General features: G+C 42.0%; 1 protein-coding gene across 1 annotated transcript in view; it reads left to right on the plus strand.

Moving 5' to 3' along the window:
• The window catches only part of SYN3 (synapsin III), a 192,169-nt gene that overhangs the window by 39,110 nt on the left and 134,833 nt on the right, over positions 1-18,226 (plus strand). The window contains exon 5 of the mRNA XM_053978623.1: positions 9,542-9,633. Coding sequence (XP_053834598.1) covers positions 9,542-9,633 — 92 coding nt within the window. The remainder of the gene's footprint in view (positions 1-9,541; positions 9,634-18,226) is intronic.

Below are 18,226 nucleotides of genomic sequence, written 5' to 3' on the forward strand. Positions count from 1 at the left end.
CAATTGAAGCCTCTTCATGTTGGGGTCTATCCCCTGCTCTGTGTGTTTGTGAAGTGTCTGTCAAAAAAAGTCCCATATGGACTGAGACTGGATGCTGTTGCAAGAAGAGGAATTATTATTAATAATAATCATCTGCAGGCACCCAGCTTGAAAGCAGGCATAAGAAGAGAGAGATGTAGAGATAAGAAGGTGATCCTGAAGGAATCATATGCTTGTTTTATATTCATTAGGACTATAAAAATGTTTGGGTGGGTAAAAAAAGCTGCTGAATGTTGTTTGAACGACCCGATATTTTCTGTTTTTATAAGGCTGTTCATCTGCATCGTGTGTGTGTATGGATTATTAATGCAGTGGTTTTGAAGATTTTCTCAGGACCCATTGCCCTTGAAAAGGTGTTTCTTTTCTTTTCAAAATGGTCCTGTCCTGTTGTCTATGACTGTTCATGAGCACACATGTTCTGATCAAATTGTGTCTGGGACAGATTTTTCTTTCTTATTGATATCACACTTGTCAGTCTGGGTGGATTAGCAAGAATAATACTTCCTGGCATTTCCTTATCAAAGTCTTTATTTTGTTGTCTGCCTTAGCAATTTTCTTAAAAGATAATAGGAAAAATTTTAAAATTTACAAATCATACTACTCACTTAGAAGCATGAAACCAAATAATTTAGGTTTTCCCTTCAAGCCTCTGATCCAACCCTCTCCATCATTCAAAGCAGGTTCAGCTTCAAAGCTAGACCTGGTGCTCTTCAAAATGTCCTGTTAATTCTTTCCTAAATCTCCACTCTCTGCCTTTCCCCTCATAATTCTTCTCCTCAGATGTTGTTGCATTTGAAGTCTTTATAAAGGAACTGCCTTCAAATGTTTGGTGAGTGCAGGTCAGGAGTGGACTCCTGATCCCTGCTGGGGGATCAAGCTGTGACCCTTGTCACCTTTACAAGGTAGCTTATCACGTGTCCCCATGGACTCTTGTAGGGACGCTTTCCCAGTTTACCTCTTGAAATCCTTCACACAGGCTGAATACCCATATTCTAGATGAGATGACAAATTGCTCCAAGCAAAGACCATAATGCAATTTTGCTGGTGAGGACCATGGCTAAGCCCCTGCAGCTTTCATTAAATGCCCACATAGTGACTGCAGCATTGCCCAAGGGAATGAAGCCCCCAGTGGGTAGGAGAGCTGAGGAATGGAAAGCAAGGATCCTGGCTATTCCCACTTTTCCCCTCCCTGCCACTCAGATCAGGCAGCCCAGCCTCCATTTAGTCGGCAGGGAGCTGCTCTTGACTCCTCCAGACCTCAGAAGGAGAAGGGATGATGACTTTTCCCAGCTGGATCAATGTCTCTCCAGGGAATCACAGAGGCTGCATTGTCAAGGGCAGTCCTTGAATCTGACCCCAGACCCCTTGTGCATATTGTTAAGGTCAAGAGAGAGGCATTGCTTCCTTCAGACTCTGGCTCTTTCTTCCCTTCTTATTTTGTCCATCCAGCCTTGCTCAGTATTTCTTGATAGCTAATTTTCACTCCTTGCTCCTACCCTATTTATTTGGAGTGGAGTCTTCCTAATTTCACCTCTTCCTCAAGCAGTCCAGCAGCCTAAACTGTTGTGGTAACAGATCTCCCCTGAAGCTGAATGCTGACCCTCTCTACCTGAAAAATGAATGTTCTTCCAGAGTTTTCTTATGAAAGAGGAAAAAAAAAAAAAAGAAAAAAGAAAATAAAAAAAAAAAAAAAGAAAAAAAAAAGCCTGTGTTCATCAACATAGTCCACATCTTTCTCTTTGAGTTCCCAGCTTACAGTCTTCACTCCTGTAACCCTCCCCCAAACAGCACACAGACTGTGTGCACAAGCCTTAACCTGGCTGTTCAGTTCTGAATAAACTCTCCATCAGAGAGTTTGACTCTTAGGCACCTCTTGAACCATTTGGTCTGCTCAGTAAGTTCATTTAGTTTTTCATTTTTCCATTTGATCCTGTTTCAGATAATCACACATTATTAACTCAGCCAGAAATACAGTTTGCCTTAGGACCTTTTTTTAGATTTTATAGGAGAAAAACCACTTTTGATCTGAAAAGCTAAATAACAAAGAAGTTTGAATGGCAGAAAGCAATGAAAGGAAATATCCAAATGTTAAATACTCTTGGAAAACCACACTGGGAAAAAGCCACTGCCTTATTTTTACTGACCATGCTAACTCTGCTGTTTTTCCAGGATGTTCAGTAGTTTGTTTGAACACTTTCTCCTCCTCTTTCATATCCATCTCTGTTACATTTTAATTCTTTCTAAGTAAGCCATTTTAGCAATCTGTGGGGGAAGCAGAACAGGATAGTAGGTGATATTTTTTGAAAGCCGTGGCATCACTTATTTGTAATGGAGCAGGAGTGCTGCAAGCAGCAGTGTCTCTCCCTCTCTCAGCAGTGGGAAGTCAGTTATCTAATCTGGTTGTACACCCCTACTAGCTCTCCAGGCTGCCTCCCCCCTCCTCTGAGGAATGCAGGACATATGTGATCATGCTGTCCTCCTCTGTCTGTCCCCCACACCCAGCTCTGTGGAACGCATTGGCTCACTTCAGCTGAATTCGAGGAACAGGCAGATGTTTGAAGATACTAAGTTTCTGCAAGAGGTGAATTCAGTTCATGTTAGACACTGGGTAATACACAGGGAAGAGGCTGTTAAATGCCATCCTGCTGCTCAGGGACCTGCTTCTGCAAGTCTCAGCTTGTATGAAAATAGGTTTAATGGACTCTCAAATAAGGTTTTCTGGTTCTTTGGCACTGAGTGAATTGCATACCTTGATAGCAAGCCCAGGCCCTAGTTTGTCAGATCCATTATCCCCAGGAAGAGACAGGGGTTACTGTGGGCATCACCTGGTGTCAGTGGATGAGGAGAGAACTGGCAGGGACACTGTGGTGTGTACACCACTCTCCTGTCATTCATTGAAATTAATGTGAAGCCTGACTTTGTTTCCACCTTTGTTTCTTCTCTTCTGATCTTCAATGTAACACTGAAACCATACTTAAAACGTGCTTTAAAGACTGAAGGATTTATTATTGTCCACCATGTAGTGAAACCAGGCGGGCAGTGCCATTGCCTTCTTCCTGCTGACTGCAGGGAGGAAGGTGAAAGGCTTTGGTGGTGTAAAGGCAGTTCAAGCACTCTTCTGAGTCATGGCCCTTTTTTCCTTGGAGGCAGTTTGGATTACATTTTGCTTGTTTGGGTATTTTCCACTTCTGTAGCAATGATAGCCGTTCATGAGACTGATTGAAACACTGATCCAAAAGCGAAAACCTATTTGACCTATTCTGATTAAAACCCTGGTGGTTTAAGTTTTACTCAGTGTGGGTAAAGCTCTAAGCTTTAAGAGAACAGCTGAGTCTAAAAATACTATCTCTATTTTATGCTAAAAATAAGCTGCTTAGATTTTGATCCACATTGTTGCTTTTACTTGTCTGGTGATTTCCAGCTTTCAGAACTGCAGTGTATGCATCTCCAGTTCTTTTCTCTAGAAATACAAATACTAAAAAAGTTATTTTAGAAATGAAAAGCATAAGTTTGAATAAATGGCTCTAAAAGTTGAATTTAAAGAAGAATCTTAAAGTGCCATGGGAGTGGACCACATTGCTTTTAATCTCTCACAAAAAAAAAATCTTGCTTTATCTCCTCAGTTCTTCATTGGCCAGAGGACAGGAGGCATTAGGAACCACGGTATACTGAGGAAGAGGAGGAATTATACCATAGGCCTTATGCTCTGTCAGATGTTTTCCTTCATTAGAGAGAAACTAATTCAGCACCTCCTTCCCCACCCTCTCTGTCCTGTCCCAGAGAAAACTAAACTGGCATGCTCTAAGGATTTCTGGGATTTTTCATCTGGATCATAACATACCTTGTGTGGGGTCTCCTTGGGCATGAAACATGCCCCATGCCCCAGGGGAATGCCTCGTGGCCATGTATCCCTAGGACACCCATGGACAAGGAGAGGAGGGCAAGAGAGATGGGGCTGAGACCTGGACAGCCACAGAGCCATCAGACAGACCATGACCCTGAGGGTGAGGAGCAGATGAGGGGGACAATTGACACCTGTCTGGAAGAGTGATTCTGCAAAGCAGGAGATGTGCAGAGCAGGCTCACTGGGATAGCCGTAGAGATCTGGCTGATGAGAGGAGACTGGAAGAGTTGAGTTTGTTTCTCCTGCCGTAACAGAGGATAAAGGAAACATGAGTGCTTTCAGTAAATACCTTGGTGCAAGTAAGGGTTTCAGGACACAGTGCCAAGGGTAGCGAGGGGTTAAACCCTGTGGCTCTGATGGGCTTTTCCAGTCCTGTGCCCTACATGGACCAATAAGGGACACAGCAGGCAAGAGCAAGCAGCACCTCTTAGAGAGAATCCACCACCTTCAGGATACTTTTCCTGCAGGTATTTCCCAAAGGAATTTTAATATGTTCAGAGACATCTTTCCTGGCATTGGCTAATTGATGGTCAAGTGGGGTGAAAAGTGTGAAACGGGAGTCATGAAGTCCAAAGGTCCATCTACATTTTTATGCCTGATGTTTGTTCACCCTTCTCCTTCCCACCATTTCCTGCTGTGACGAGGTGGGTCCCTCTGTCCGTCTGACACGCATTTTTCTTGCACAGCTCATTCACTTGTTCCCACTGTTCAGTTTATTTTCAGGGAATGATTATTCAGTGAACTCCTATGTACATGCTTCTGGAAAAGTCTTGTGGTATAGATTATGACTCCATTGGCAGCATTGTCAGGAAAAATTTGTACTTGGCAGTCACAGAAGATAATTGTAATACAAATCATGAATTCCAGCTCCATTGTACTTCCCGCCCTAAAGAGGTATTTTCATGTGCGGTGTAAAATGGTCCTTTCAAAAGGTAGAGTCTGACAGGTCTGTGTGTGTGATGAAAGGAAAACTAGCCTCTTGTCAAACAAGGGTATAATTTTTATTCATTATATGTTTAGGGTTTGGGTTTTTTTCCAGCTGAATGTCAGAAAGCAGTTCAAGAACAGCAACAGAGTTCTCATAGCTTGCCACATGCAAGCATTCAGAAACCATGAATAAAGGGAGAACGAGCAAGAATTACTCTAAATCATTATTTTCTTATATTAATACTATCTTCATTTTTTTTTTTAATTTTCATTGGCTTTTGGAAGTTTACAGAGTTCATGGTTTTGAGCCATTTCCTGGGATCAAAATATTTAGAAATGTGCTTTCTCTAAACTTCAAATTTTCAGCTAGTCACATAACTTCTGAAATGAGAACTCAAGAGACAATTCTGAATGCCATCAGAGCCAATGCACCAAAAGGTGTTCACATAGGTGAAAGCATGTGGACCTTCAGCACCAGCATTGTCTCTAGCCTAGGAGAACGCATCCCAGCTGCAGGACTTGTGAAGGGCACTTATAGAAGCTGCTCTTGGAGCCACAAAGCAGTATTCACATCACAGATGGACTCTCTCCATTCTTTCCTCCCAGAGAGCAATCCTGGTATTGGGGATAGGTGGGGTGCAGGGTGCCTGACTAATGAAAAATGTCTCAGGAAAAGAAATCAGGAATCAGGGAATCAGGATGTGTAATCTCTAATTCTGCATGCCTGCATAGCCTCAGCCCTCATCCCATAGGCATCCAAACTATCTGCCCACCTTTCTGCCTGTGCAGGATTTAGGGATTGCTTACTTTCCCCTTGAGATCCTTGTAATGGTTGTAGTGAAACGTGCTGCTTTAGGAATGCAGCCTGATGTGGGCCTTTCCTTGTACATATTGGAAGATCCACCAAAAAATAGGGCATAAAATCCACAGAGGAATGTATGAGATTTGATTATACAGTAGCAATTCCTCATCCCAAGTGCCTAAGCCATGGCACGGACCAGGCTAGTCCGTAGCCTAGACAAAGCAGTGTAAGGCTTACAGTGGATCTCAGCCAGAATATGAGCTAAAAAATAGTCACACTGCTGCATGTATGACAAATCCACACTCAAGCATATGGTTGGCAATTTTACATATGGAGGAAGTTGTGGCTCTGCCAGAGAGAATCCCTGTGACAGCAACAACTCTGATCAATTCACTGAAAAACATCATCTACAAGAAAAAAAGAATGGGACTAGTTATGTCTTAAAAAAAAAAAAAAAAAAAAAAAAAAGGAAGGATAAGTGTTTGAGGAATAAGTCTTCAGGTTCTGCAGAAAGAAGTCATGGACACAAAAAAATTGCTGCCTTAAAAAGTAAGGGGAGAGATTTAGATACGGCTTTGGGAAAATTTTCCATTGTTGTTAAGGTACAGACTGCCTGAGGAGGTTCCTCATCTATGGAAGACAGAAGAAGGTTATGTAGTATCTGCACACAATGGCAGAGGTAGAGCTGGTCATGCCTTAGGAAAGAGAGAAAGACTATGTGATATCTTGAAGTCCTTCCAACACAGCTTTCTGTTATTCTACGAAAAATGCTTAAAATACACCTTGAACACGTGCTTCCCTTAAATCACTAACAGGCATAGCTGCCAAGTCAGGCATTTCTACTATTGCAGGATTGAAAATGACAATACCTTCCTGGTTTAATATCAGGAAACAGAAATAGACACTCTAAAATAGCTCACCAAATAGATCTCCAGCACACAGAGGACGCTGATGGAAACTGAGTACCTTAAGGTGTAGTCCAAATTATTTGGAGAGTCTTCCAATTCTTAATACCTGAAGGAGGCATTTTTGACAAAACTATGATCAAAGTAGCTGTGGGCATCATCTCACATCTGAGCCTCACAGGGGTATGAAATATTTCTACTCCTACAGTCTTATTACATTATTCTTCAAGACAGATTGTGTCACATTTGTCACACGTGGTTTGCTCTTGTTGTGAATGCTTTTGCAGCCATTGGCACTGCTGCAAAGTATAAAACATCATCAGGCTAATGCAATGCCTTCTTCTTTTCCATGATTCCTAATGCAAATGACTCTGCAAGGCCATGGGGAGCTGGGCTCTCCTGTTTTATGCATAGTTACCTGTCACTCTATCTGCATGGGCTGCTTTCAAAGACCTCTTTGTCTGCAAGGTAAACTCAGGCTGGAGATGATCTCAGAGCTGAAATCCCAGCCAAGGGAAGTCATCGGGCTACAAACCCACAAAGTTAAAAATACAGGGAGCACTGGAAAATCAACAGGAAACAATTTCTGCTGACTGAAGGTTTTAGCCTTCTTCCAAAAGCCAGCTAGCAGCAGCCTGTTGGATGGAACAAAGCAGCTACATGAAAGCAGCAGCATTCCTTAACTTTGTTCGTTAAAGCAGAAGTGAATGCCAGGCAAAGGTCAAGATTGTCCCTCAGCTCTGATTGTAGATTTGGACATTTTGGGAGTGAGATAGCTGAATCCCCCAGACCCTCTCTACACTTCTCTCTCCTTTCCAGTGTTCCCTGGACAATGGTTGCCAAAGGGGATTTCTCCTTTTCTTCAGGCTCTTGACATTAGCAGGGCCTGAAATTGGTCCTGGCAGTTTGGCATGAAGTACTCACCAGCTTGGGGGGCTCTCAGGCCTGTTTGCAGGTCAGGTGTCTGAGCACAGCTTTGTTTGGCCTGACTGCCTCAGGGAAACGCCTGTCAGACCAACTTAGTCAGAATGCAAGTGCCCCTCATCGAATGAAGATTGCCCATTTTCACCCCCAGCAAAGAGGAGTGCTACGCTATCACAGAAAAAAATTTTGGAAGAAAAGCATAAAGAACATGAAAACACAGACCTAAAACTTCCCTTTCTTCCACTGGTGTTCACATCAGATGATGCATTCCTCAGCAAGAGAAGCTGGAGGTCCAGCTGGGCAACACTCTGCTTTCAGACTGGGACATCTCTGAGGCATATGGAGACACAGAGGTGGAAAAAGCATCCTTTCATCTCCCCAGTCCACAGAGCTTCTGGAGCTAATGTGTAAACTAGCAAGCTTGCCATGACCCACTGGGGAGATCACTGATGGTGCTCAAAGCATCTGATCTTACTGAGTTTGTCCAAGTTGGACTCCTCTCTCCCTAGGTCTCCTGAGATTTTTCAAATGTATAAAAGGCAGGTGCCTTTCAGGGGTACATGTTTTCTTACCTCTGATCTGATAGGGTCACTGAAGAAGCGTGGCTGTGGCCAAGGCAACACAGTGCAGTATCTCATGAGTAAAACCCAGGCAGTCACCTGAACCACTGCCAATCCCTCCCTGTGAGCATGTCTGTGTGTGTGTTTGTGTTTGAAGCAGAATTTATTTCTTGGCAATAGGAATGTTCCCCCTCTTTTCATTGTAATTGGGAGTTACAATGATGTAAGATTGTTTAAGGGTGTTGCTTTAAAAAGTTTATGCAGAGCTGCAGACATGAAATCTCATTACATCATCGGGTCACCAATCCACAGCCATTGCTTTAAAATTATGTGGATTTTAAAAGGAAAGTTGGAAATTATTTTTTCATTTGTCGTCTGGCCTTTGAGCCTTTACAGGTGCACTAGTTCTCCATTGGCAAGTTTTTTCCATGAGTTCATGAGGACAAAACACGTGGGTTTTTTTTTTTTTTCCTTGCTTTTTTTCCCCTTTTTTTTTAATGTATAAAAGTTGGTTTTGGCACTATCTTTTGGTTCCAACTAATAGAAGTAGCAGAAGAACATTAAACAGTACAAGGATCTCAATAAAGTCCTAAGTATTAGCAGCACCATCTGAGTGTTCTGGTATTACACAGCTACTGGTTAGAAGATGATTTTACTGTTGCCAGTCTTCATCATACTAAGTCTGAAAAATGCCTTAAAAGGAAGGGGAAAAAAACTGTTCAAAGGGAGAAGACTAAATTTTCTGCCTCAAAAAATGAAATGTGTTTATTTATATTTATCATAATCACCCCATGTCTTTTGCTCCCCACTGCTGAAATATCCCTTGCCAACCTTTCCAGCCTTGCAAGTCATGCCTCTTTTAAAATACAAAGTGTTTTAATGATTGAGCGGCTCTGTTAATAACTTACCCAGCTTTGCAAACTCTTTAATGGTAAAAATCTTAATAATTTTCATCAAATCACATCAGGTGACCTCTGCTTATCACCTTCCTGCGACATAATGAGGTTTAAAAAGGTTTAAATCTTTTGTATTAGGTTTATAGCTAGCCTGTGGCACGACAGCCAATTCAGACATAATTCTAAATGGATGTCTCCAAGTGGAAACTTGGATTTTGAATTCAAATGACCTTATGTCTTTTTATTATTATTGTTATTATTGTTAGTCTTTCCTGTGTGCATTTGTCAGCCTGCTCATTCTTAATTCCTTTAGTACTTATTACTGCAGTAAGCATAATCCTGTGTACTTTTACACCTCAAGTGTGGGAGTCATAAATACTTCTGCAGTCTCTCAGGGCAAACCAGCTATAATTGGATCTCCAGTTGCCTCACAGAAAAAAAAAAAAAAAAAAAAAAAAAAAAAAAAAAAAAAAAAAAAAAAGAAGAAAAGGTACATTCCAGACAAAGAAAATTCTGTGTCTGTGTCTGTGTGTTTGTGTCTCTGCAGCCCTTGAGTAACACTTTGTCCTTTTGCTCCACTCCAGGCTGAGTTCTCTGAGTTGAACCTGGCTGCTTACGTCATGGGTGGCTGCATGGTGGACATGCAGGTCATGAGGAACGGCACCAAGGTGGTCAGGTGAGGAGCACCAGCCAGTCTTGGAAACTGGACTTTGTGGATCAATGTTGGGGCAAGCAGGTTGGCCTCATGGGGTGAAAAATATCTGAATCAGGGCAGCACAGTCCTGGTAGCTTCAAGGATTCTTGGAAGTGGTGAAAAGACAGGCCTGACTCTGGTGGGTTTGTATCAGGTCTCAGGTGCACATTATGCCATACAGTCATTGTTTCCGGTCTAGACCCTTCATGCAACAGCAAATGTCTCTTTCTCAGGTTCTTTTTAGCCTCCACACTCCCAATAAAAGGGGCAACAGATCTTCTCCCTTGATTTTTCTCTCTTTCTCTGTCAACTAACCCTCATTTTAAACAGTGGCTCTAATTCATTAGCCTACCTGTCTTGGGCCCTGATCCCAGTGGACTGCCCTTGCAATAGCCACTAAGCCCAGATGAGAAACTTGGCATAAGCCAGCAGTATGCTGTCACAGCCCTGAAAGCCAACCACATCCTGGGCTGCCTCCAAGGAAGCGTGGCCAGCAGGGCAAGGGAGGGGATTCTGCCCATTTGCTCTGTTCTGGTGGCCCCCCACCTGAAGCACTGCATCCAGTTCTGGGGCACCCAATGTAGGAAGGACGTGGAGCTGTTAGAGTCCAAAGGAGGGTCTTGATAACCAAAAGGAGGTTGAAACACCTCTCCTGTGAAGACACGCTGAGAGCTGGGGCTGTTCAACCTAGAGATGAGAAGGAGAGACCTTATGGGACCTTCAAGTACCTAAAGGGTACTACAGTAGAGTTTTGCAAGAGCATGTAGTGATAGGACAAGGGGGAACGGCTTTAAACTGAATGGGGGTGGATTTAGGCTATATACCAGGAAAATATCCTTTACTGTGGGGGTGGTGAGGCACAGGCACAGGCTACCCAGAGAAGGTGTGGATGCCCATGCCTGGCAGTGCTCAGTGTTGGATGGTGCTTTGAGCATCCCGGTCTAGTGGAAGGTGTCCCTGCTCATGGCAAGGGGGTTGGAACTAGATGACCTTTAAGGTCCCTTCCAATGCAAACTATTCTGTAATTCTGTGATCCTGATGTTTGTAGACTGATTTGTTCCTGAAACACCACTTTGTATTTTGGGGGTTTTTTGTTGTTTGGTTTGGTTGGGTTTTTTGGGGTTTTTTTTTGGGGGTTTTTTTGTGGTGTTTTTTTTTTTTGTTTGTTTGTTTGTTTGTTTGTTTTGGTGGGTTTTTTTGTTTGGTTGGTTTTTTTTGTTTGGTTTGGTTTGGTGGTTTTTTTGTGGGAGGTGGTATATCTCAGAGGTAATACCTATCTCTGTCATGGGGATTTCTGTCCTACTAGCATTACTTCATAATTGCAGTCATTGCAAGCAGACTCTTTTCCCAAGCAGTGCTTCTCCAATCACACATACAATTCGCTTCTAAAAAGCATTGCTCCCCTTCTTTCAAGCACCAGAGTGACAGCAATTTGCAGCTAATGTTAGATGCATCTTTACAAGTTCTATGTAAAGAATAGTGTACGTTGTCACATCTGTGTATGATGCCTCTGTTTACTTTCACCAATATTGCCTTCCACCCTATTATTCCAAATCCTTCATCTTTATGGTTTCATTACAACTCTACATTTCATCTTTGATACAACAGCTTTTCTCTGTTTGTCTTGAAATCTCATTGTTGTTCCAAATTCATTTTTTCTAGCCACCCTCCTTCTTTTTGTACAGTTCCTTTGCACTTTTTGGTGTATTCAGCATCTTTGAGTTTAGTACTGTTGACACATTTAATCAATGCTTTTTTCTGTTTGCAACTAGTTCAAAGTTAAAGGTAGAGACACATAATGTAGCATGCAGTGATATTTTTGAAAGGGGTTATTAGAACAGCTGAAAAATTGTAATTTTGAGCATGCTGGCCTCAGTTTAATTTCTCAAAATCTCATTTCCAGTCCAAACACTGCAAAACAAAACATGTCACTGTCAATTAGCTATGACTGTGGTCCATTAACTCATTCAGGTCTTGACATTTCTCTTAGTACATCCTCAAGTCTCCATTTGTTCTTTGGTAAAATTTCACGAGCCTCTGCTATAAAATTTTAAAGCTGTGTCTGTTACATGCATTTGCTTTCTCCTGTGCCACAAATGTCTGTTTCTGAGTGAAACAAAGCATTATGTCCCATGAACTAGCTGCTGGAGCATTCATCAGACAGTGTGCAGCACTAATGTACTCCTGTGTTCGCTTGCTCATGGTGCTGGAAGGTTTCCCAAGAACCATTTCCTAGGTTGATCACATCTTCATTTGCCTTCCTGTGTCTTTCCTCCCAAAGCCATTCATACATCTGGCAGAAAGATCTTGAGCTATTAAACTGAAACTGAAGACAAAATTTATTTTACAAAACTGTCTGGGGCATGGTGTTCATGTTTCTGCTCACAGTTAACACACAGGTATTCCAGCTACCATTTTTGCATGGATATTTATATATGAATTACATGGGGTTTTGAATGGCATTAGCTCAGGGGTTTTTTTTGTTGCTGTTTTTTGGGGGTTTTTTTGGGTGGGTTTTTTTGGGGGTTTTTTTTGGGGTTTTTTTTTTTTTGGTGGTTTTTGTCTGGATAGGCAATTTATCTAGCATATGCTACATGCCATAATCCTTGCAAACAGTAAATATTTGTTTACAGCCTGTGCTGATGTGCCCCTGTTGTGCCCAGCTCAGTGAGTTTAAGAGCTCAGGTCAGTCAACATCCACAGCCACTCCAATACTCTAGAAGGTATAGAAATTAAAACTCTTTTTCACTTTAGAAAGCAAATTGTGGAACTGAGCTGTGTAGAGGCACCTCGACCCATCCACATGGGTACAGCTGCTTCCCACTCCCTTCAAGTCCCACCATCCCATCCACAGCCATGTCCTGCCTGGCCACAGACACCTTTCAGAGTGCCCAGCCACAGGGAGACACCTTCAACTCACATGTGTGCACCAACCCTGCTCCTGCTGTCATCTTCTTTCCATCACTTATTTGGCCTCTGTTAATTATTGAGCAAAACATTCAGTCAAAAGTCAGAAGGCTTCTAGATGGTGAAATATAATACTCATCATATTTTTTGAATACCCAGAGTCATGGAAATCCCACTGACAATTTATAAGGAGATAAATACAACACCATCTTGCTAATGAGCACATTTGGGATTCCCCCTGCAGGAGCCCTGCCTGCTTCACATTCCTCTTCAAAGGGAGAGCAATAGAATGTAGCAGTTTAGTGGAAAGACAGTGAATATACTACAGACCAGCAAATTTAAATCACTGAAATAATAAATTTCTTAACAGCAACAATTCATATTCGTATTCATATTAAGCAGCCACTGGGCTGCCCTCTCCAATTTGACATTGCATTTACTGATAAGCTATCTAACAATTTACTAGCCTATTAAATTCTGTCATTTTGGAGCAGGTCTCGTAGTTCTTTCCTTAAATTGGAAATACCATATGGAACCTGTAAAGCAAAGTTTAAACCAAAGTTTTTTCTGCTGATCACTTGGTATTTTCTGATAACTTGGAGTTAAGGCATTCTTTCACACCCCATGTCAATTGATTTGAACCGCACCAGGAAAAAATTGTGGTTCTTTTACCAGGAAGATAAATCCCCTAGTAAGAAGGTATACCAATCCTCAAAGCCTTCCTTTTACCACTTTTGCCTCAGGAAAATAAAAAACAAAAAACAAAAAACAAAAAAACAAAAAACAAAAACAAAAAAAAAAAAAAAAAAAAAAAAAAAAAACCAAACAAAAAAAAACCACCGCAAACAAGATGCTTTAGAAATACTATTGGCAATTACGGAAAGCAAAGATATGGACATATACATGAGTCCTAGCCTGTGCATCTTGAAATAAGTAGCTAAAAGTAAGTTAGCAAACAATCTAACTGAAGCCAGACATTACTTAGCTTGCCTGAGTTTTAAAACAAGTGTGGCTCCAAGAATTTCATTTTACAGTAACAATGTTCTTGGTCTCCAGCTTCTCTTTTTTAGTTACTATGTTCTGCACATCTGTAGGAGGGGGTGGAGGATTTGAGATAGTGTCAGCAAAATGTGCTACTGGAGACAGAGGCTATCATCTAACAAATGTAGAAAACTGCCTCTGTGTTTTCTGTGCCAGATCCACCATGGTTTGTGAAGGTTCCATCAGCCTGTTCAGCACATTTCCTTCAGACAGAGAGCTGGCCATGAAGTATCTTGTGCAGCCTCTAGCAAGCACTTTTCTATGTCAGTGCCCTGTAACCCTTGCCCTGACTGAGGACACTGGTGGGATGAGCTGGGCACCAAGAGCAGTGTTGTGTTCAGCCAGGACTGGTAGGGTGGGGAATCTCCCACACATTGGTCCTTGTTACCCCAGCACTTATTTGGAAAAAAATTGGCAGCAGACCTTCCCTATTGAAAAGTTAAATATGGGAAGCAGGAGGTAGTGTTTATTCATCCCAAAGGATCCCTCGCCAACTTAGACACAGCAACTCTTACAACAGAGAAATGGAATAATTTCTGGGTGCTATAGCTGGAGTACTAAAGAGTGTGTAAAAACAAGTGTGGGCTTATGCCTACTTTTAAAACACTTGAGTGGATTCTTCATCCTCCTCCCAATGCATACACAACCTCCTTTTGGACAGGTCGATGCACACAAACAGAAAGAGACAGAGTGAACCATCTGGAATCTAATTTACTCTAGAAAGTTCTTGGACTGTGTCACTTTTACTGGGGTTAGATGTGAGGAATGGGATTTTTATTTTCACATTCCTCTGAAGGGCCCTTCATATCAATATTTTGGCAGTGTAAAGAGGCTGTCAGTGTTGGCACTGCACCCACTCTGAGATGCATTTATGCTTTCAGGATATTATAAAAGTGTCTAAGTAGAAATGAAAATTTGGGCTGTGTCTGTTTCTGACAGCAACATTTAGACTCCCAACTATGATCTCAGGTTCTGTATTCAATTAAATGCTTGACTGTTGGGCTTCAACAGACTTCAGCTATTAATTTCAGTAGATGTAAGGCAGGGATATGTGGAAAATCTGGACAGCTCTTTTACCTGGGGAATACTAATGTCGTTGGGAGCATTTCAGGACTTTAAGGATAGAAATTAATCAAGCACCAAACTGCTCTCATCTCCTGTCTCCCTGTAGAGCTTCCTCTTTTGTCATTGGGGCCAATCATCCAGGAGAGAAGGCACATTTTCATGTTTGCATGGGACCTATCAGAGTGGTGGCCATACCACTTAGAGTGTGCAATGCAGGCTCCATGCAACCCCACAGCACAGACAACAGCTGTGGACCTCCTGGTGGACCAGGAGATACCCAGGGTCTGACGTGGGGAGGAGTCTGCGAGGAGAAATGACCCTGGCAAGTGTAGAGGGGTGTCCAAAGGAAACAAGAACAGCACCCGAGACAAAGCTTTGCTGTGGGGAAGATCTCTGTCATGGAATGATGTTTAGTCCTACAGGCCTTGCCTGCATGTGGCCTGTGCGTGTAAGGTGTGTGTCTCCCCTGCTCACCCTGGATGATGTGCCCTTGCTACTCACAGCTGTGGTGGAGTCAGTGAATTCTCCACTTTGTCCACACAAGCCCATTCATTCCTGTAGTTTACACTGACATTCCTGTTGCTTCCAGCTGATTCAGTGCTTCTACAAATCCCTGTGCTGTAACAACAGCTCAGCAACCTATTGAATCACCATCCCCAAAATCCCTGAAAGTACTTTTTTCCTTAAGTATATTTTCACACTGTGAGCTATGGTATGGTCACAGCATAAGGAGGCAAATCCTTTTACATGGGACAGGTAGAGAAGAAAGAAGAAACTGGCCAACTCACAGGTGTTTCCCTGCTATTCAGAGCTTGCAGTCTCCAGGAGATGTGTAGTCTGACTAAAAAAGATGTATCTGCTCCAGGGTGTGAGACTCTTTAAAGCCCAGTGAAGACACTGTCCTCTGCCCACTGCATTTTCCCATCCCAATAGGTTCACTCACCCCAAAGGCCCATTGAGAAGCATCTATCTGAAAGGGGCATGCAGGTTTTCTATCCTACAGAGGCCATGCTTGCTCACCACACAGTAGTTGCACATTGCTAGAAATATGTTTTCTTGTCTCTCCAGGACTATTTGTTCACAGGAGTTGATGGTTTCTTGTAGCTCTTCTACAGGGACAATGCCCAGGAAGGTCATGGGAGTAGCTGCTGTTCTTGGACACTGATGTAAGAAGTATTGGTAGGCAGTAGGTCATTGTTCAGCTTCTTATGTTCAAAGAAGCTTGTGCCAAAGACAAACTCCAGCCATTGTCTAATTCCTGTATTTTTAAATTTAACTCTTGACCCTAATTGGAATGTCTTTTTCTAGATATTGTTGTTGCTTTGGGGGCTGGGGGTGGGGTGGTGTTGTGTTGGTTGATTGGTTGGTTGTTTTGCTGCTTCCAAACCAAATTTCTGCAATTTTCTGTGAAGTTGAAAATAGGAGAAAAAATGGCAGAAACTGATAGGGAAAGTTTAGGTTTCTAGCAGCCAGATGGAAAAATATGTTGAGCGCATGGTTGTCCCAAGTTTCACAGAAAGTGCCCCATGGTGGAGTACAATATGTGCTATGTGTTTAACACTGAGAAACATTTGGGCAATATTTTTTCTATTGATGGCATGGCAATCCATAAATGTAATGGAGAAGTATCTGTAACAGCCTGTAAGCTTTTGATAATTCAGTTTAGGCAAGGGACCAATGTGCCAAATGACCACTTTCCTCACTGAAATACCCTGCAGAGACAATGAGCTGGGGCGAGGTGTCTAACAGGGTATACACCCTGGCAAGCTGCAGTTACATATGAAGCAATTTAACACCTCTAGTAAACATTTATAAACTGAGAAATTATTCCCATATGGGGAATGATCTAACATTGTTTTTTCCACTAATATCTCCCCCTCTTCACCTGTCTGTCCCTGTCCTCAATATTTTTTTTTTAATTTTTCTTTTAGCAGGACATACAAAAGAGAAGAGACAGTGGTGTGTGATGATTTATGTATTTATTTTCAGTTAGTTCCACCTCAGCTCCTGCTGCTAAACAGCTGTTTGGAGGCCTGCTTCTCCCCTGGGGGTTTGCTGATGTCCCAGATGAATAATGTCCCCCTTCACCTCCCCGGCTGCTGGCACCCAGCCGACGTGCAGGCAGGATGCTGACAGTTATCGGGAAAGCATTTGGCATGCAGGCAGCTGCCAGAAAGAAAAAGTCACTCTGAGCAGACCAGGGTGGAGAGCATTTCAGATACTAAACTACTCCCTGACCCTTTTTGCATTTACAGTAATTCTTTCCAATAAGGAATAAGCCGCCAGGGTCTGGAGCAGTCAATAATTAGTTCATCCAGAATTAAATACAAGAATAGTTGAAAACTTTTGTATATTGTTTCAGTCTTGATCAGCTATTTTTTTTTTAATCAATCCTGCCACAATCTGTCTCCTTTCCATGTGGGTTTTTACTAAGGCTTCTTCCAGGGAATGGCAATCATCCTAATGTGACTTCAAAGTTAGCCCTGCAATGAGCATGGTGTTGGGCCAGATGGTTTCCAAAGATCCTCTCCAACCTAAATTACTCTATGACTTTATTCTGTGAAGTTGGAAAGTATGTGGATCAACTTCTGTAAAAGCTTAGGATCACAAGCATTTTGAAGGCAAGTTGGTGTTGGCAGGTGTGGTTGTTACTACTTTCAGGCTTTGTCTAAGTCCACATGTTTTTCCTTGTCAGTGTCAATCAGTTTAGAAGTAAAATATATGGCAGACTTTTGAGACTGCCAGAGTACAGTTCAGAGAGTGTGTGACATGATTTAATGGTTAGCTGAGCACTGACCTGTGGCTGAGAAGCAAATCAGAGCATCTTCCATGCTGTCCTCATCTGCCTGCAGTGGTATTGGTCCTACTGCAACTGTGATTCCTGGCTCCTGCTGGTTTTGCTGCACTAATCTCCCACACTTCCCATGTTTTTTACTCAGCCATTCTGTATTACAATGTTCAAAAAAAAAAAAAAAAAAAACCAACTCTGCTGCTCTCCTCCAGCCTAGTAAGGAGAGATTTTTCTTTATTCTATGTTGCTTTCTTTTTTCTCTAAAACCAGCTCTGTGTTACCTTATTTATATAAGCAGTCACATTTGTTCTTTCTTTGAATAACTTCAGGTTTATTTCTTTCTGCGGAAAATATGACATGTGGTTTTGACTGAAAGGACATTTTTTCTTAGCAAATTTTCCACTTTACTAAAGCATCAAACAGAATGTTAAATCTAAACTGTGATAGGGGAAAATGTCATTGATTTTTCAGTAATATAATAACAATGCTATTAACACTGAAGCAACACACAAAAAGAACTTGTTCCTATTTGTAAATGCCATTTTCTATTAGGTGTCAGACACCTGAGGCACTACATATTTGGAGGGTTTTTTGCACTTCTTGGGAAAAAGTTGCAGCCTCTTATGGCTTGGACTTGTGCCTCAGACACTTCCCTGAAGGCTTCATTAATTGCCAGTAATGCAAAACTTGTATCATTTTGATAAATTATGCAGTTCTCTTTTTCTGTCATGCCAGATAGGAAAGGCTTTGGAAGGGAATTTAGTCAGAGTG

This window comes from Vidua macroura, chromosome 5 (assembly GCF_024509145.1).
Source record: "Vidua macroura isolate BioBank_ID:100142 chromosome 5, ASM2450914v1, whole genome shotgun sequence".
NCBI lineage: Eukaryota > Metazoa > Chordata > Aves > Passeriformes > Viduidae > Vidua > Vidua macroura.